Source organism: Schistocerca gregaria, chromosome 7 (genome assembly GCF_023897955.1).
Source record: "Schistocerca gregaria isolate iqSchGreg1 chromosome 7, iqSchGreg1.2, whole genome shotgun sequence".
Taxonomy (NCBI): Eukaryota; Metazoa; Arthropoda; class Insecta; order Orthoptera; family Acrididae; genus Schistocerca; species Schistocerca gregaria.
In genome coordinates, this window is record NC_064926.1 from 319,056,283 (window position 1) to 319,076,828 (window position 20,546).

The 20,546-nt window shown below is 45.8% G+C and overlaps 1 protein-coding gene across 6 annotated transcripts in view; it reads left to right on the plus strand.

Moving 5' to 3' along the window:
• Positions 1–20,546, plus strand: part of LOC126281848 (importin-11) — a 181,094-nt gene that overhangs the window by 143,883 nt on the left and 16,665 nt on the right. For all 6 annotated transcript variants that reach the window (XM_049981102.1, XM_049981098.1, XM_049981099.1 and 3 more), the window contains exons 17-18: positions 15,226–15,383; positions 15,515–15,607. In XM_049981102.1, coding sequence (XP_049837059.1) covers positions 15,226–15,383; positions 15,515–15,607 — 251 coding nt within the window. The remainder of the gene's footprint in view (positions 1–15,225; positions 15,384–15,514; positions 15,608–20,546) is intronic.

Sequence of the window (20,546 nt, forward strand, 5' to 3'; positions counted from 1 at the left end):
TTCACCCTTTCGTGCACCGGATCCAACACTCTTCAGCAGCTGGTGGACGACTGGTCTCCAGTTAGCTTTGTGGGTTCCTGGCCATGTCGGTATCCCTGAGAACGAAGCTGCAGATGCCGCGGCCAAGGCTGCGGTCCTCCAGCCTTGGACGGCTTCTTGTGTGTCCCTTTATCAGATTGTAGCAGGGTCATTTGTCGGCGCATTTTATCGCTGTGGCATGCCGATTGGGCTGCACTTACGGACAACAAGCTTCAGGCCTTGAAACCTCTTCCCCCCGGCTTGGACATCCTCCTCACTCCCTTCTCGGTGGGAGGAGGTCGTTTTGGCCCGGCTACGAATTGGACAGTGCCGGTTCAGCCATCGCCATCTGCTGACGGCTGTGCCGACGCAGTTCTGTCCATGTGGGCAATTGCTGACGATCCGCCACATTTTAACGTCCTGTCCGGATTTTACTACACTGCGTCTTGATCTTGGCCTGCCATGTACTCTGGATGCCATTTTAGCGAATGACCCCGGAGCGGCTGCTCACGTTCTTCGTTTTATCAACTTGACACACCTGTCTAAGGACGTTTGATTATGCTGTTGTTGTTTTTTTAATCCTATGCCTGTTGATACGTCTTTTACAGTGTTGTCCCTTTTAGTTGCTGTTTTAACCTTGTGCCTCGCAGTGCATCCCTAACTTAGTAAGGGCGCTAATGACCATTGTAGTTGTGCGCCCTAAAACCACAAAAAAAAAAAAAAAAAAAAAAAAACACCCTGTTTGTGATCAAAGTACAACCAATTGTACTTACACTCCCATTTTTGCTAATACTTAATCTCGTGTTCAATACTTTGTTTAGAATTGCAATTTATGGATGGGCCAGAAATAGCACATTCATCGTTTGAAAACTGTGGAAGGGAAACTGAAGACTTGGTAGACCTATGCAATTCATCGTCACAATCACTAGCACTTCTTTCAGTAGACTCACACTCGTCTTTATCTTTTGTCATACACTGTCTTTTATTAGAAAAGAAAGAAATTAAAGTTTCTTGTTTCGACATTGTATTTCGGCACTAACACTTCTTTTTATGTTATAAACTGACGAAGACTGCATGTAGTACACTACATAATCACATCACACTTCCATAGTAACCTGTAGACTGACTGTTACAACCTTACGACAGTTTCAACAATGCGTTGAGTTTTTATACAACAATGGAAGTTTAGATTATACTTATAGAGCAGTGTTGCCAAACTTCCCACTCATGGTGGAATGTACCGTTTCTTTAGGCAAAAATTTAGTATCCCCATTGACACTGCGAAAATCATTGTCAAGTGTCAACAAATATGTGGTTTGAGCCTTGGGCTTATCGATCAGGAAAAATCTATATGGCTATTAAATCCTGGAAATATTCCCAGTAATTGAATAAAAAATTAAAACAATCTTCTATAATGTCAGATGCTACTTCCAATTCCTTAGCAATACCCAGGGACGTGTTTTGCGATATCAGGTTTATTCTAGGGGCAAATAAAGTATAGATACGAGTGGCGGATAAGAATAAAGTTCGCAGTGAGGGTGGGCTGCGTAGCTAAGGGTTTAGCTTACACATTAGGCTGATTTTAGGTACGATGAGGGGAAATATGAGAAAGGAAAGGCTGACTTATTCCACAATCTGCATTGCCAATACACCTTGGAACACTTAGCTTTACCGCACACTTATTATACAACTGCTAATTTGTTAGTGTTGGCAATAATAATAATAATAATAACTATAATAAAAACAGAAAAATCAACGCTAAGTGTTCCAAACCGAACCGATAAGTAACGAAACCAAACTATAGGGACCCCGCCATTACTTACTGTGTTTCACATTCATTTTACTTGTAAAAACTACATGTCATCATGACTTCTCCATAGTTGACTCCAAACTTCGTTAGCAACAGCAGCTGGTTTAGTTAAAATTTTGTCTCAACAGTACATGTTAACAGACAAGGTGATAATTTTTATGTTTCACCACAACTATAGATATGAATCTCTTGGGGGGGGGGGGGGAGGGGGCGTATTTCTGAGGGGGGACATCAACCCCCCCACCCCACCCCTCCGCCCTCACTACCCTGGACCACCCACTGAAATCATCACTGACACACACACGCACACGCACACACAAATGCAAACGCAAGGGAACAGGGAGGGGGCTGGATGGGTGAGGACAGTGACTAATGAAGGTTGAGGTCAGGAGGGTTACGGGAACATAGGATGTATTGCAGGGAAAGTTCCCACCTGCGCAATTCAAAAAAGCTGGTGTTGGTGGGAAGGATCCATATGGCACTGGCTGTGAAGCAGTCATTGAGATGAGTAGTATCATGTTTGTCAGCGTGTTCAGCAACAGGGTGGTCCATGTTTTTTGCCACAGTTTGTCAGTGGCGGTTCATGCGGACAGACAGCTTGTTGGTTGTCATGCCTACATAGAATGCAGCACAGCACAGTGGTTGCAGCTTAGCTTGTAAATCACCTGACTGGTTTCACAGGCTGCCCTGCCTTTGATGGGACAGGTGATGTTAGTAACCGGATTGGAGTAGGTGGTGGTAGGAGGATGTATGGGACAGGTCTTGCATCTAGGTCTATTACAGGGGTATGAGCCATTAGGTAACGAATTGGGAGCAGGACTTGTGTAAGGATGGCGAGTATATTGTGTAGGTTTGGTGGACGACGGAATACCACTGTAGGAGGGGTGGGAAGGATAGTGGGTACGACATTTCCCTTTTCAAGGCACGACGAGAGGTAATCGAAACGCTGGCGGAGAATGTAATTCAGTTGCTCCAGTCCCAGATGGTACTGACTTACGAGGGGAATGCTCCTCTGTGACCTGACTGTGGGACTTTTGGAGGTGGTGGGAGACTGGAAAGATAAGGCATGGAAGATCGGTTTTTGTACTAGGATAATTACGGTCAGTGAAGGCTTCAGTGAGACACTTGATATATTTAGAGGAGGACTGTTCGTCACTGCAGATGTGATGACCACGGATGGCTAGGCTGTACGGAAGGGACTTCTAGGTATGGAATGGGTGGCAAGTGTCGAAGTCGAGGTATTGCTGGTGGTTAGTAGGTTTGATGTGGATGGAGGTACTGATGTAGCCATCTCTGAGGTGAAGGTCAACATCTAGGAAGGTAGCTTGTTGGGTTGAGTAGGACCAAGTGAAGCTAATAGGGGAGAAGTTGTTGAGGTACTGGAGGAATGTGAGTAAGGTGTCCTCACCTTCAATCCAGGTAGCAAAGATGTCATCAGTGAATTTGAACTATGTGAGGGGTTTAGAATTCTGTTTCTTTAGGAAGGGTTCCTCTAGATGGCCCATGAATAGGTTAGCATGGGATGGTGCCGTGCAGGTGCCCATAGCCATACCACCGATTTATTTGTAGATAATCCCTTCAAAGGAGAAGTAATTGTGGGTGCGGATATAGTTGGTCATGGAGACTAGGAAGCAGGTTGTTGTTTTGGAATCCATGTGGTGTCTGGAAACGTAGTGTTCGACAGTAGTAAGGCCATGGGCATTAGGAATGTTAGTGTACAGGGAGGTGGCATCAATAGCGATGAGCAGGGTACCGTGTGCTAAAGTGAAAGGAAGTGTGGAATGTTGGTCAAGGAAATGGTTGGTATCTTTTATGTAGGAGGATAGGTTCCGGGTAAAAGTTTGAATTTGTTGGTCTACGAGAGTAGATATTCTCTCAGTGGGTTCACAGCAACCGGCCACAATAGGGCGTCCTGGGTGGTTATGTTTATGGACTTTAGGAATCATGTAGAAGGTGGGGGTGCAGGGAGCGGTAGGAGTAAGTAGAGACATGGACTCTGGGGGTAGGTTCTGGGCTGGGCTTAAGGATTTGAGTAGTGACTGGAGATCCTGCTGGATTGCTGGAATAGGATCACTGTGGCATGGTTTGTAGGTGAAGTATCTGACAGCTGATGGAGTCCTTCTGCCACATAATCCTTGTGGTTCAAAACAACAGTGGTGGAGCTTTTGTTTGCAGGTAGGTTTATAAGATCGGGATCAGTTTTTAGATGGTGGACTGCGGTTCTTTCTGCGGATGTAAGGTTAGAATGCATGTTGGTTTGGGGAATGATGGTGAGGCAAGGTTTGAGGATCAGAAATTCTGGAAAGTTAACAGGGGATGTTTTGGAGGAGGTCCGGGTGGATCATGGTTGGATGGAAGAGTGAACTGAGTTATGCCAGTTTCAATATTGGTCTTTGGTTGAGTCTGATTGGTTGGGTTGGTGGCGAAAAAGTGTTTCCACTGTAGGGACCTGGAGAAGGTATTTAACTAGTCCTGCTTGGTTGAATTTGGGAGTGGGGCAAAAGGTGAGGCCTTTGGAAAAGACTGATATTTCTGTGGGACTAAGGCTTCTGGAGGTAAGGTTCATGACTGTGTTGCGGGTCTGTTTAGGTTTTGGGTCCTGTGTGGTGGTGGGAGTGAGTTTCGGAAGGTGGGGTAAGTGTAGCAGGTCTGCGAGACAAGGTTTGTCAGCTATGAGGGGGCGTGGGGGAGGTTTGGAGGTTGTTGTGGAAGTGGTGAACAGTGCTCCTCCGAGGTGGGAGTAGGAAATGAGCAGGATGGAGAGCTTTTTGAGGTGGTGTTTTGCATGTTGCTTAAGTTCCTGCAGGGCAAAAGTTTCAGTGTGTGTTGTGATTTCTGGAATTAGGATTAAATAGCAGCAGAATTTTGCTTATGGAGAGAAGGTACTGCAAGGAGGATTGGGCTTGGTTGATATGGTTTTGCAAGACTATGTTGGTGAGTGCTAAGGATTGGTGGAATCTGAGCAGGTAGAGGTCATTGCGGAAGGAGGGGTGGCAACCAGAGATGGGTAATTTGATGGTAAGGCCATTAGGGGGGGATTCCATGAGCCAAGCGACTACACAGGTACAGTATGTGGGACTGGGATCTGCCTACGGGTAAGGAAACTTTTCTGTATTGACACAGACGGAAGGAGCAAGGATCCATGATGGTGCAAAAATGCAAAAAATTACGTAAGAAAGTAGAATTACATCCAAAAAATTACGCAAAAAACACCCAAATTCGTGTGAAAAGTACAAAAAGGGCGAAATGGATGCACAAGGGGAAAAAAAAGAGATGCAAGCTGAGGAGGAAGACGACAGTGGAAAGTGAAAACTCACTAAAATTGGTGAGAAGTCACAAAGGTCAAAGTAGTGAATGATTAGTTATCATGAAATCCCCCCCCCCTAATGGCCTTACCATCAAATTACCCATCTCTGGTTGCCACCCCTCCTTCCACAATGACCTCTACCTGTTCAGATTCGCCCAATCCTTAGCCCTCACCAACATACTCCTGCAAAACCATTTCAACCAAGTTCAATCCTCCATGCAGTATCTTCTCTCCATCTGCAAAATTCTCCGGCTATTTAATCAAAATTCCATGAATCATAACACACATTGAAACTCTTGCCCTGCAGGAACTTAAGCAACATGCACAACAGCAACAGACCCGCAACACAGTCATGAACCTTACCTCCAGAAGCCTTAGTCCCACAGAAATATTAGTCTTTTCCAAAGGCCTCACCTTTTGCCCCACTCCCAAATACAACCAAGCAGGACTAGTTAAATACCTTCTCCCGGTCTCTACAGTGGAAACACTTTTTCGCCACCAACCCAACCAATCGGGCTCAACCAAAGACCAATATTGAAACCTGCCTAACTCAATTCACTCTTCCATCCAACCGTGATCCACCCCCACTCCCTCCAAACGACACCCTGTCAATTTTCCAGTATTTCTTATCCTCAAACCTTGCCTCACCATCATTCCCCAAACCAACATGCCTACTAACCTTACATCCACAGAAAGAACCGCAGTCCACCCAATCTTATAAAGCTACCTGCAAACAAGGGCTCCACCACCGTTGTTTTGAACCACAAGGATTATGTGGCAGAAGGACTCCACCAGCTTTCAGATACTTCACCTACAAACCATGCCACGGTGATCCCATTCCAGCAATCCAGCAGGATCTCCAGTCACTACTCAAATCCTTAAGCCCAGCCCAGAACCTCTCCCCAGAGTCCATGTCTCTACTTACTCCTACCGCTCCCTGCACCCCCACCTTCTACGTGCTTCCTAAAGTCCATAAACATAACCACCCAGGACGCCCTATTGTGGCCGGTTGCTGTGAACCCACTGAGAGAATATCTACTCTCGTAGACCAACAACTTCAAACTTTTGCCCGGAACCTATCCTCCTACATAAAAGATACCAACCATTTCCTCGACCAACTATCAACAGTTCCTCTCCCTTTACCACACGGTGCCCAGCTCGTCGCTATTGATGCCACCTCCCTGTACACTAACATGCCAAATGCCCATGGCCTTACTGCTATCGAACACTACGTTTCCAGACACCCTATGGATTCCAAACTGACAACCTCCTTTCAAGTCTCCATGACTATGTCCTCACCCACAATTACTTCTCCTTTAAAGGGATTATCTACAAACAAATCCGCGGTATGGCTATGGGCACCCGCATGACACCGTCCTATGCTAACCTATTCATGCACCATCTAGAGGAATCCTTCCTAAACACCCAGAATTCTAAACACCTGACCAGGTTCAGAGTCATTGATGACATCTTTGCTACCTGGATTGAAGGTGAGGACACCTTATTCACATTCCTCCAGAACCTCAACAACTTCTCCCCTATTTGCTTCACCTGGCCCTCTCAACCCAACAAGCCACCTTCCTAGATGTTGACTTCCACCTCAGAGATGGCGACATCAGTACCTCCGTCCATATCAAACCTACTAACCACTAGCAATAGCCCCCTGCGGGTTCGGGGGTTAGAATAGGCCCGCGGTATTCCTGCCTGTCGTAAAAGGCGACTAAAAGGAGTCTCAAACTTTTCGGCCTTATATGATGGTCCCCTGTTGGGTTTGACCCCCATCTTTCAAAATCTTTCGAAGAGCGAGCCGATTGGGGAAAAGCGCCTTACTTGGTGCATTGTGTCCATCTTGCGATCAGACCTTTCGCCAGCTTATACACCGTTGAACTGCAGTCCTGTCCGCTCTCCATCTCTTGGGCATGACTCTTTTTCTGCGTGCAGATAACACCTTGCACTGTGCAGTGCCTCTTTCTGCACAGACGGCGACCATGGACCACCTAACATCCAGCACGGTAGCCAGTCCGTTGTGGTGGGGCCGCCATATACCCTGTTGGTTGTAGCCCCCTGACAACACAGGGATCGCTCTACTGATGCCTGCGCCGTTAACTCTCCACGTATGCCAAGGAGTAGATGCCTATCCTCCTGGGGTATCGGGACTCCCGGCAACGGCCATCCTGCCAGGTAGCTCTTGCCGTGGCTGGGTGGCGCCTGTGGGGAGGGCCCTTGTTTGGAGTAGGTGGCATCAGGGCAGATGACCCGCAATGAAGCGTGGTACATCATCTCTCGCTGGTGGCCAGCCGCCAGCAGTCTCTAAGCATTCTCGGGCTCAGTGTAATGCTCAAAAGTACGATCCGAAAACGTTCCCCTCCCTGGCCACACCGTGGGAGGAACGTAAGTCTCAGGATGGCAGTAGCAGTTATTCGCCCCGCTTCTTAGTTTGTACGAGGGTTGATGGGGAGTCTTTTCTCTCCACAAAGCCTCAGTTCTTCGTTGAGCATTTAGAGGACAAGTTTGGGGAGGTGGAGGGCTTGTCAAAAATGCGCTCTGGGTCAGTCCTGATACAAACGGCATCCTCTGCCCAGTCACGACGGTTACTCGCTTGTGACAAGTTGGGGGATGTTGCCGTTATGATCACACCCCATAAGAGTTTAAATATGGTTCAGGGAGTTATTTACCATAGGGATCTTCTTTTGCAGTCTGATGAAGAGCTGCGCGCCAATTTCGAGCGCCGAGGTGTACATTTCATCCGGCGCGTTCATCGGGGTCCGAAGGAAAATCAGATTGCTATTGGTGCCTTCATCTTGGCCTTCAAAGGGGATACATTACCGGAAAAAGTCAAGGTGATGGTCTATCGATGTGACGTTAAGCCCTATATCCCTCCCCCGATGCGGTGCTTTAAGTGCTGGAAGTTCAGCCATATGTCTTCTCGCTGCACTTCTAGCCTCACATGTCAAGATTGCGGACGCCCATCACATCCCAATACTCCATGTGCCCCGCCTCCCATCTGTGTCAACTGCGGGGAGCACCATTCACCTTGCTCGCCAGACTGCCGAATTTTCCAGAAAGAGCGTAAAATCATGGAATACAAGACTCTGGACCGACTAATCTATACTGAGGCCAAGAGGAAATACGACTGACTCCATCCTGTGAAAATGACATCTTCCTACGCTGCTGCTACAACACCTGTGCTAGCCCCGTCTGTTTCTCCAATTGTGGCCGGATCGACGAGTAGTGAAACTCCTCCTGCCCCCTCGCCAGTGGGGGGCTCTACCCACCGGGTTGCTCCTGCGCCACCTACCTCAGGAGCAACACCATCCCACCCATCGGGGACATCCGTCCCCACTTCTAAGCCGGAGAAATGTCCAACTTCTTCGGCTTCTCACGCTCGCAAGGGGTCCCTTGGGTCCCTCCCTTCCCAGGTTTATGTCAGCGAGAAGCCTGACGAACGACAATGGCGTAAGTGCCCGCAATCGGCTGGTCATAGGGCTTCATGATCCTCCTCCATCCCGGAGACTGAATCGGTGAAGCCCTCCCAGCCAGTGCGACCCAAGGAACGGCATGAGAAACCCAAGAAGAGCTCTCAGCCCAAGGAACTCGCGGTGGCAGCCATCCCACCGCAACCTTCCAGCTCTGCGTCTGAGGATGCGGTGGAGATTCTGGTGTCCACTGAGAACCTCGATCTCGCCGGTCCATCAGACGCCATGGAAAGCACTATCACAGGTGCTAAATCGGAGGCAGCAGGTAACCCAGCGGCGTAATCCCCCTTCCCAGTCCCGTCAAGCCTTTCTCAGCCATAGACAACACCATCCTCCAGTGGAACTGCAGTGGTTTCTTCCACCATCTAGCTGAGCTCCGCCAACTTATCAGCCTTCACCCTTTCCTCTGCATTGCTCTGCAGGAAACTTGGTTTCCGGCAATGCGAACCCCCGCCCTCCGTGGCTATCGGGGTTATTATAAGAACCGGGCAGCTTATGAAAGGGTGTCTGGTGGCGTCTGCATCTATGTCCTGAACTATCTTCACAGCGAGTCTGTACCTCTCCACACACCTTTAGAGGCTATCGCTGTTCGGGTGTAGAAGCCACAGGCTGTTACCGTCTGCAGTCTTTACCTTCCACCGGATGGTGATGTCGCGCAGCATGTCCTGGCTGCTCTGATAGCTCAATTGTCTCCACCTTTCCTGTTGCTGGGGGACTTTAACGTCCATAACCATCTGTGGGGTGGGTCGGTGTCAACAGGTTGAGGCGCCATTGTTGAGCATTTATTGGTGCAGCTCGATCTCTCGATCTTAAATGATGGTGCCTTCACACACTTCAGTGTGAAGCATGGCATATACTCTGCCATTGACCTTTCCATCTGTAGCCCTAGCCTCTTACCATCTGTCCAATGGAGAGTTCATGACGACCTGTGTGGTAGTGACCACTTTCCGATCTTTATGTCACTGCCACAGCGTCAGTCTTCTGGGCGCCCTAGCAGATGGGCTATGAATCAGGCTGACTGGGACTTGTTCTCCTCCACTGCCGCTATTGAGCCTCTCTCTAACGATGCCATTGATTGCAGTGGTTCAGTCGGTCACCACCGGCATCGTTACTGCCGCCGACTCTGCCATTCCCCGTTCTTCTGGGTCCCTTCGGCGGCAGACTGTGCCTCGGCTGCCGCCTGAGATTGCTGAAGCGATTAAAGCTCGCCGGCGGGCGCTCCAGTGTCACAAGCGACATCCCTCAATCGCCTTCAAATGGCAGAGTGCGCGAGCCCGCTGCATTATCCGCCAACGCAAGCAGGAGTGCTGGGAGCGGTATGTGTCCAACATTGGCCTCTATGTCACTCCATTGCAGGTCTGGGCCAAGATTCGACGCCTCTATGGCTATTGGACCCCTGTCAGAGTCCCTGCGCTCTCACTGAATGGAGTAGTTTGTACTGACTCCGACGTCATTGCAAACCGCTTGGCAGAGCACTTTGCTATGAATTCCGCTTCTGCCAACTACCCCTTGGGCTACCGCTCCATTAAGGAACGGATAGAACGTCGGAGTCTTTCTTTTCGCACTCATCATCCTGAATTGTACAATGTTCCATTCAGTGAGTGGGAATTTCGAAGTGCCCTCACCGCTTGTCCTGATACCGCTCCTGGGCCAGATAGCATCCACTCTCAGATGCTGAAACACCTTTCAGTGGGCTGCCAGCGACGCCTCCTCGCTCTTTACAACCGCATTTGGGTCGAGGGTGAGTTTCCGTCGCAATGGCGGGAAAGTCTTGTTGTCCCCATTTTGAAACCAGGGAAGAATCCTTTGGAGGTGGACAGCTACCGTCCCATTAGCCTCACCAACGTTCTTTGCAAGTTGCTTGAACGGATGGTGAGCCGGCGCTTGAATTGGGTACTGGAGTCTCGAGGCCTTCTGGCTCCATCTCAGGTTGGGTTCCGTAAAGGTCGCTCCGCCGCCGACAATCTGGTGAGCCTGGAGTCGGCCATCCGTACTGCCTTTGCCCGCTGTCAGCATCTGGTTGCTATCTTTTTCGACATGCGGAAGGCGTATGATACGACATGGCGTCATCACATCCTTTCTACGCTTCATGGATGGGGTCTTCGGGGCCCTCTGCCGATCTATATCCGCAATTTTCTGTTGTATTGTACCTTCCGCGTGCACGTCGCGGCCTCATATAGTTCCTACCAAGTCCAGGAGAAAGGTGTGCCACAGGGTTCTGTTCTCAGTGTGTCTGTTTTTAATAGCTATTAACGGGCGCGCTGCGGCCGTGGGAAATACTGTCTCCGCTTCCCTGTATGCTGACGACTTCTGCCTTTACTACAGCTCTATTGGCATTGCAGCTGCTGAACGTCAGCTACAGGGCGCAATCCGCAAGGCGCAGTCTTGGGCTGTAGCGCATGGTTTTCAGTTTTCCGCAGCCAAGACCTGAGTTATGCATTTCTGCCGGCGACGTACTGTTCACCTGGAGCCGCGGCTTTATCTTGACGGCGAGCTTCTTAAAGTGGTGGAGTCTCACAGGTTTTTGGGGATGGTTTTTGATGCCCGGTTGACTTGGCTGCCTCATATTCGGCAGCTTAAACAGGCATGTTGGCGGCATCTAAATGCTATGCAATGCCTGAGCCACACCAGGTGGGGCGCCGACCGATCTACTCTCCTACGGCTTTACCAGGCGTTAATCCAGTCCCATCTGGACTACAGGAGTCTGGCTTATGGCTCAGCATCCCCATCTGCGTTGCGAGTGCTGGACCCAATCCTCCATAGCGGGATCTGCCTTGCCACTGGTGCCTTCCGAACCAGGCCTGTGGACAGCATACTTGTGGAGGCAGGTGTCCCTCCACTGCGGTTACGACGCCAACAATTACTGGCTGCTTATGCTGCCCATGTTTTTAGCTTGCCCGGGCATCCAAATTATCGTGTCCTCTTCCCGCAGTCAGTCGTTCATCTGCCAGAACGTCGGCCCCGGTTGGGTTGTCCGATTGCCGTACGTGTCAAGCAGCTTCTTTCCTGGCTTGGGTGTTTCCCTGTTCCACCTCCTTTCCGGGCCCCTCTGCGTACCCCCCGTGGTGTGTGCCTCGCCCTTGCCTTCGGCTCGACTTGGCACATGGCCCGAAGGACTCAGTCCCTCCGGAGGCCTTCCGACGCCGCTTTTATTCCATCCTGGCCACGTATCAGGGCTCTGGCGTTGTCTACACCGACGGTTCGATGGTTGCTGGTCTAGTCGGTTATGCACTAACTCTAGGGGACCATTCTGAACAACGTTCGTTGCCGGCTGGCTGCAGTGTTTACACTGCTGAGCTGGTCGCCATCTTTCGTGCCCTAGAGTATATCCGCTCCCGCTCAGGTGAGTCCTTCGTTATCTGTAGCGATTCCCTTAGCGGTTTACGAGCTCTCGACCAGTGTTTCCCTCGTTCTCGTCTGGTGATGGCTATCCAGGAGCCCCTGCATACTCTCGCCTGTAGCGGCAGGTCTGTGGTCTTTGTTTGGACCCCAGGTCATGTTGGTATACCAGGCAATGAAACTGTTGACCGCCTGGCGAAAGAGGCCACCAGTGCACCATCTCTGAAGATTGGCCTCCTGGCGGCTGATTTGCGGGCAGTCTTACGCCACAAAGTTCTCTCGTTTTGGGATGCTGAATGGCGCGGTCTGACCACCCCTAACAACCTCCGTGCCGTCAAGGACACGATGACTGTGTGGCGGTCGTCCATGCGAGCCAACCGCAGGGACTCAGTCATCCTTTGTCGGCTCCGCATTGGCCACACCCGACTCACGCACAGTTATTTACTGTGACGTGAGGATCTCCCTCTTTGTCGTTGTGGGGCGTCCTTGACGGTGGTCCATATTCTGTCGGAGTGCGCCCTTTTAACCGTGCTCAGGCAGACTTTTGCAATGCCTGACACGCTCTTTGCTCTTTTATCAGATGACTCTGCCATGGTGGACTTGTGTTTTATTCAGGCAGGGGGTTTTTATCCTTTAATCTGAGTGTTTGTTTTTTAGTGTTGATTCTGGCTTTTAGCCTCTGTTTTTAAACTGAGTTTTTAAAGTGTTCTTGGTGGTTGGCTTTTCCTCTTTTTCTCTACGGTCGGCCTACCACCGTCACACTGTGTGTTTTAATTTGTTTTGTCTGGTCTCTTAGAGAGTATTTCATGTCCTGTTTCGTCTGCTGTCTTTCCTGTTGTTCGTTTTTTATTCTCTTCAGGTGGTTTTAGTTTTTATGGATCAAGGGACCAATGACCATAGTAGTCTGGTCCCTTTAATCCCACAAACCAACCAACCCCTAGCAATACCTCGACTTAGACACTTGCCACCCATTCCATAGCAAGAAGTCCCTTCCGTACAGCCTAGCAACCCGTGGTCGTCGCATCTGCAGTGACGAGCAGTCCTTCTCCAAATATACCAAGGGTCTCACTGAAGGCTTTACTGACCATTATTATACTGCCATTCTTGTACAAAAACAAATTTCCTGTGCCTTATGTTTCCAGTCTCCCACCACCTCCCAAAGTCCCACTGTCCAGCCACAGAGGAGCATTCGCCTCGTAAGTCAGTACCATCCGGGACTGGAGCAACTGAATTACATTCTCCGCCAGCGTTTCGATTACCTCTCATCGTACCCTGAAATGAGAAATGTCGTACCCACTATCCTTCCCACCCCTCCTACAGTGGTATTCCCCCATCCACCGAACCTTCACAATATACTCGTCAATCCTTACACAACCCCTGCTCCCAACCCGTTACCTCATGTCTCATACCCCTGTAATAGACCTAGATGCAAGACCTGTCCCATACATCCTCCTACCACCACCTACTCCAATCCGGTTACTAACATCACCTGTCCCATCAAAGGCAGGGCAACCTGTGAAACCAGTCAGGTGATTTACAAGCTAAGCTGCAACCACTGTGCTGTGCTGCATTCTATGTAGGCATGACAACCAACAAGCTGTCTGTCCGCATGAACCGCCACTGACAAACTGTGGCAAAAAACATGGACCACCCTGTTGCTGAACACGCTGACAAACATGATACTACTCATCTCAATGACTGCTTCACAGCCAGTGCCATATGGATCCTTCCCACCAACACCAGCTTTTTTGAATTGCGCAGGTGGGAACTTTCCCTGCAATACATCCTATGTTCCCGTAACCCTCCTGGCCTCAACCTTCATTAGTCACTGTCCTCACCCATCCAACCCCCTCCCTGTTCCCATTCCAGCACTAAACAGCCATCATTTCACTGTCACGCCCAGTCTGTTAATGTCTTTTTATTTCTCTCTTTCCTGTTACTTACCCCTTCCCCTCTCCATACCTTCTCATTTGCCGTCTGTCTAAGCTGCAACACCTCACTGTCTGCCACTCTCACCATACCATCTCTTCCTGTCCCCGCCCCAGTCTCCTCCTTACCCCCACCCAGTCGCCACTCCCATCATGCACTGGTGCTGCTCCTCGCGGTGTAGTTTCAGCTCTCTGAGACTGCAGACGTGTGTGTGTGTGTGTGTGTGTGTGTGTGTGTGTGTGTGTCTACTGCTGACAAAGGCCTTAATGGCCGAAAGCTATGATTGTTGAATCCTTTTATTGTGCCTATCACGACTCAGCATCTCTGCTATATGGTGAGTAGCAACTTTTCTTCTCTGGTATCTTTTTTTTTTTCTTTCTATATTTACATAATGTATATGGTGACAAATATGAAAATTATCAATTTAAAACTGTAATCATACCACATATCTATTGTTTTATTATATACCCTTGTGGAAATTTCTTTCTATTTTATTTACACATATGTATTGTATCGTACAACTTCTCAACAAAGGAGCAGGACATGTAATTTGATAGCCACAGTAAATAAATAAAATAAAATAAAACAAGGGACTGTTATTACACAGAAGGAACTGGCAAATTGACACTACTGAAAAACAAAAGAACTGACAAAACTTTTCTGCAAGTTAAGAATTCAGACGATAATTTTTTGCTTTCTCAGAAACTTCACACAAGTAAGTAATGCTTGGTGCAAAATAAATTAGGGTGAGCAGAGTGGAATCAATAAACAATAATGATGATAAGGGACCACTTGCCAGTAGCTGATTTAGTAAGTAGTGCATAGAAACACATAGCTAGCATATATATTTCAATATCTTAAGAGTTTTCATGCTTTTTATAGACGCACACATGCTGTAGATTTAATTCACAGGTATTGAATTACTGGAATAAGGAGGATGAGTCCAAATCTCCTGTGCTAAATCACCAAAGTAATGTATATTGTTTTGCAGAGCTGGTTGAGTTAAAGCATTGTGTGTTACCTTTTGTTACCTTTTAAACACCTTATCTGCGTCATTTTCTCCTTAATGACCCCATTGTGCTACACATACCTGTACACAATCCTATATAGCTGTTGACCATGTCTTTTTAATGTAACACAGCCTCTCTTCCAGAAGGATTATCTGAAAATACATTCAGTCTCATGTATATTTGATAATGTAGTATGCCTCATGTACACTAAGTAGTGTTAACAAGATCCTGCAAAGTATGTCTAAATGAGATGAACTATATGCCATATGGACATCAGCAATATTTAGTTGCAGTGTAACTTTGTGCAGTTCTTAATTCACTTATTTGGCTGTCCAGGCAGTGACCAAAGTTGCTGATTCATCGAGGCAATCACAAGAGACAGTTCTAGACAAAATGTTGGATGTGTGGCTGGACAAAATGGCACTAGTTACGCAACTGGAGCGTAGGAAGCTCTTGGGCCTGGCACTGGCGTCTTTGCTTACTGCAGGTTCTAGGTACTTATTACTTTTTTTCGTACTTCATTTCAGTTAGTGTTCATCTTTCTGTTGTTATAATTTGAGGCTCATGTTAAGTTCATGCCAAGCCACTAACTCTGATATATACATTTTTTCTTATGGCTTTTTAGGTCAGTGCTTGACAGGTTCTGTGGTGTTCTGTTAAACATAACAGAAGCCTTAAATGATGTAATGAAAGTTGAAGATACGGGTAGACAAGTTGAGTGAGTATTATTTTTAGTCTGTTTTGTGAATAATCATTATTTTCATTTATATCAGGACATTAAATGTCTAACTATATCAACTCGTATTGTATTGAATATTTGAAGAGATTGTTCATATCAGAATGAATGTTATTATGAGCCTCGCTATTTCTGGAATTAAGAATCAAGGTAATTATACTTTTTCATAATAGTAATAATATATTAAAAAGGAAAACTTTTCCTATGTTCTGCAAAATTGCATTTATATGGTCAAGAACCGGCTTTTGGCTTCTTATGCCATCTTCAGATGACAAATGAATTTCACAGACAGAGGTAAACATGTTGTGCGACAGATATTGTTTGAACAGAAGATACAAAAATGACAAATTGTTTACACAGGAAAATATTGCAAAAATTACATTAACTAAAAAGGGAATAAACAAAGTCTTATACAAAGATAAATACAACAAATTATGAGAAATAAAATGAGTTTACACTTTTAACCTATTATTTGGTCCCCTCCCCGTAGTGTTTAACTTCACATTCTACATGATATGGACGGTTTTCTGCTAAAGGGTTATCAGGAAACATCAAATCTTATCTTATCAGCTTATCTGATTTTCACATAGCCTAATTGCCACAGCTCTGCCTGGTGGGCCAATACACATTTTTCACACTGCTTGCAAATGATTTTATGTACACGAGTCTGTGCCAAAGGTTGCATTTTGTCCTGACTATTGTATAAAATTTTTTGTATGTTATTGTATTATGAAAATGCAGGTCTATAGTTGCAAGACTTTATAATGTTTTTGTAAGATTGTCTGAAATGTTGCCAACATATGGAATTTTGCACCAGGCTTTGAAACTATTGAGTGAGTGCTGTTGGTCAGCATACAGAAGTAGTGCAGTTATATTCATTTTCTTTTTTAGTAGAATATTATCAGTCAGGGCAGAACCATAGCCATTGCTGGAAGTGATTTGTTTGATGGTTTGTATTTCTGTTTGAGAGGGTGATTTGTATAATGGGACAGATATGAGGCAATCCACTACTGATTGGAAAGCTGCATGCTTGTTTGTGTGTGGATGCTGGGAGCTTGCAGGGATTACTTTATCAGTAGCTATGTTTTCTCTGTAATTGCTAAATGTGTTTTCTTGTACTAATATCTATATTGAAGTCAACAAAATACATAGAAGAGCCCCCTGGTTCCTTTGTAAACTGGTTGTTTGTATGTTGAGAGTTTAAATGCTGTAGTAATGTATCTAAGTGTCCAGTGGTACTGGTCCACAAGCACAACACTTCTGCCTGCAACATTCAGTTGTCACTTGAAGATAGCCTGAAAAGCCGAAAGCTAGTTCATGACCAAATAAATATAATTTTGCAGAATATTAGGAAGTGTTTTCCTTTTTTATATTATTATCATGTTCTGCCAAGCACCAATGGAAAATTCAGTTGATGTTATATCTTATACAGATTGTGGAATTTGCTAAATGACATAATGCTGCACAGAAACATAAAGACAAAGTTTTACTTTCAGACCCACCAAGAAAAGGAAATAATAAATGAAAGAAGTATGAAAAGAAATAAATTAAATCCATTCATAACTTGGCAAGAAAATTTAGAGAAATATTGGTAACACCACATAAAAATTTTCCCCCAGTGATTGTTGTTAAATGAATTTCATTTTGTTGTATTTCCATTTTCAAATATGCACAACTCCTCAGAGTGCCCATGCTTTCTGCATAGTTCATGAACTAAACAATTTAGACATACAGCATTGTAATCATAAGAATTCAACCATGTTGCTGGTATCAGACTCTTAAGGCGTAACAACAGGCAAAATAGAGTAACCAATATGAGTTGTTGCAGGAAGACAAACAGTAGCCCATAGTACAAAAGCATGTAACTGTTGTCTGTTCAAAATATTCTGGGTTAATTCTTAGGAAGTTCAAATTTTAAAATTTTGAGACAGAATTGCTTTCCGGCGCTTATGTTCAGGAGGTGAAAGTTTTAGCGCTGCCAATGAGACAAATATGAAAATACTCAAAACTATTCTAGATTTTGGACCTACTAGTTCATTTCCTGGGGACGAAAGAGGGCAAGTCGTGGAAAGTTAACAAACAAGGGCAGATTACTCAGAGCCCAGGATGTGGTGAGGATGAGAGGAGACAAATATGAAATGGGAGGCATCAAAAAGAGTTGGTCAGAGATAGGACATTTGTGAGTTCTGGACCAGTTACAGTCCAGAGACAATGACAAAGTGAAAATTAAAGCTGGATTACATGGATTAAGAGGAAGATAAATGAAACTAATAGTGCAATTTAGAGCTAAGAGGAAAAGGATGTTGGAAGAGAGGAGGCAAAATGTGAAGCAGTAAAGAAAGTAATGAAAAAGAGAAGAGGAGGAAGAGGAAGGGTGTACCTTCTCAAAAGATGGGTCCACGATGGTGTCAGAATGTAAAGGATATGTTGAAGGGTAGTTTCCCATCTCTGAAGTTGAGGAAAACTTGTACCAGTTGAGATAATCCAAATAGCCCTTCTGGTGTAGCAGCTGTAGAGAATGTTCAGCAACCGGGTACCAGATTTCCACAAGGTGAACTGTTTTTCGTGAGATCTTGCAAGTTTTCTCACCATTATGGATTAATGTTCAGCACATGGTTGATTATTTATTCTGTATCCAATCATGGTTGATTATTTATTCTGTATCCAATCATCCCCTCACCCAGTTTAGTGGTGAACTTTCCTATATACATCACTTTGCAGTGAACACTTACTGTGAACACTATGCATGGTTTCGTAAGTTGCCCTGCTTCTGGTGTTGGATTATAGCGGTAGGACTAGAGTACGTGATAGTGATCCTGTGTGTAGCACGATTTATGGTTTGAGTGATTGCAAGGATAGGCACCTGGGGGTAGAGATAATTGTGTGGAAATGTCATACAGTTTGACAAAGATGTTACGGAGTTTGAGGATAACATAAATTCCCAGTGAGATGCCATGCAGATAATCAGGAAGAGAGTAATGCATTAAGGCATTCAAGGCCTGGGTGATAAGGGACAGGCATTTGTGTTTTTTTGGAAATGGGGCCTTTATCAGTCTGTGTAATGAGCTGGAACAGTTTGGGAGATTTGTTTGTGAATAAGATCTGTGTGGTAGTTGCAGGAGATGAAAGCGTAAGAAAAGTTGTTGGTGTAGATGTTGGGGGGTTCCACAGTGGAGCAGATGTTTGCTGTGAAGTCATGGACTGTAGAGAATGGACCATTTAAAGTGTAGGTTAGTAATTGTTGCATATTAGTTGGTTTTATATGGATTGACACGTAATGTAGGCTTCAGTTAGTGGGGGTCAACTTTATGGAAGCCTTTGTTGGATCTCCATCTACATCCATCCCCTGCAAACCATTGTGAAGTGAAATGCATGGCAGAGACTATTTACCATTGTATAGTTATTTGGGTCGTTTCCCATTCCATTTGTGTGTGAAGAATGGTTGCTTAAATGCCTGTGTGTCCACTGTAATCTGATCTTGTCTTAGTTTTCAGGAATGTTTTCAGGTAGCATTTGGGAGAGATAGTGTTCTAAGGCTGAGAGGTCATGTTTATGTGGGATGTTTTTATAGAGTGACATTACATTGATAGTGACAAAGTGTTTTCTCGATGAGAGTTGACTGAAGACATTACAGGAAGTGTTGGTGCCTTTTTTTATGGTAGGAGACTTTGTGTGATGGGCTGAGGTTCTAGTTCAACAGGACTGAGGTACAGTCAGTGGGAGCTTTTGACGTCACCTTTTATTGAATGACCAGAATGGTTATTTTTGTGTGAAATTGAAAGCACCTAGAAGGGGGAGGGGTGCATTTATCAGTGGAAAGTTCTAAAGCTTTTCTGCAGTTCCATCTGGGTGGAAGGAATGGGGGCCATTAGGAACAGTTTTGAGTTTTGTTTGTTGAGGTGCCAGAAAACTGGCAATGCCTTCCCCACCTCATACTCCTCACAGTCAAATATCAGAGTAGTGGAATATTGGCCCACAGTGAGAATGATGAAAGAGTGTTCTGCCTTCAAATCTTGGATACCTCAGAGCTCAACTTGAGAAAGGTTTGGGGTTTCAGTGATATTTTTCCAGGAAGATTAATTGGGAGAAGATGATTGGGGGGAAGAAGAGGATTGAGTGGTGAAGCGGTGGTTCCAATTAAGATTGTGGGTACAGATGAATTAAGAAGAGGTGATTGAATTTGGACGGGTGACTTGAAAGTTTTAAAAGAACAGGTTTCTTAGGATAGGAAAGGTATATCAATCACAGGTTTAGAACTGAATGAGGACTAGGTGTGAGGTTTTGGAGTTTGATTATTGGCTAGAAGATGTGCTTGGTTTGGAAGGCTAGGATGAGCTTGTTGGCTTGCAGGGGAGGGGGGGGGGGGGGTAGGTTGTTGGTGATAATGCAGTGGATGGTGGTTGTTGTTGGAGATGGACACAACTTTGGGGTATTTGGCCTACAGTCTGAATAGCTTCTGTAGGCAGTGTAAAGTGTTTTCTCAAAGTTTACAGCTATCTTCAAAGAGTACATTGTGTATGCTACGCATCCATGGACTGAAAGATGGAAAATTTTAAACAGACAGCAGCTGTTGGGATTGTTGGTTTAAAGATGCACTTTATTGTAAAGGACAGGATTGGTAAGCAGTAGGACCAGTTTTTTTGAAACCATCTGTATGGTGATCTAGGGTAAGGTCCCAGCCAATCGCCCTGGTGAGCCATCGTTTGCAAATAATCTATGAACAAAACTGTGGAATTTTACATCATGCCCTCTAGCTTTTAAAAAAAAAAAGGAATTTTATCCCGATCGATTGCACCGTGTAATGGTTAAGGTACTGTTCTCACATGCAAAAAGGTTGTGGGTTTGAATCTCATCAGGTACTTCCAATTTTTTTTTATTTTTAAATCTTTACCAAAATGACTTAGATCATTATTTCCTTTCA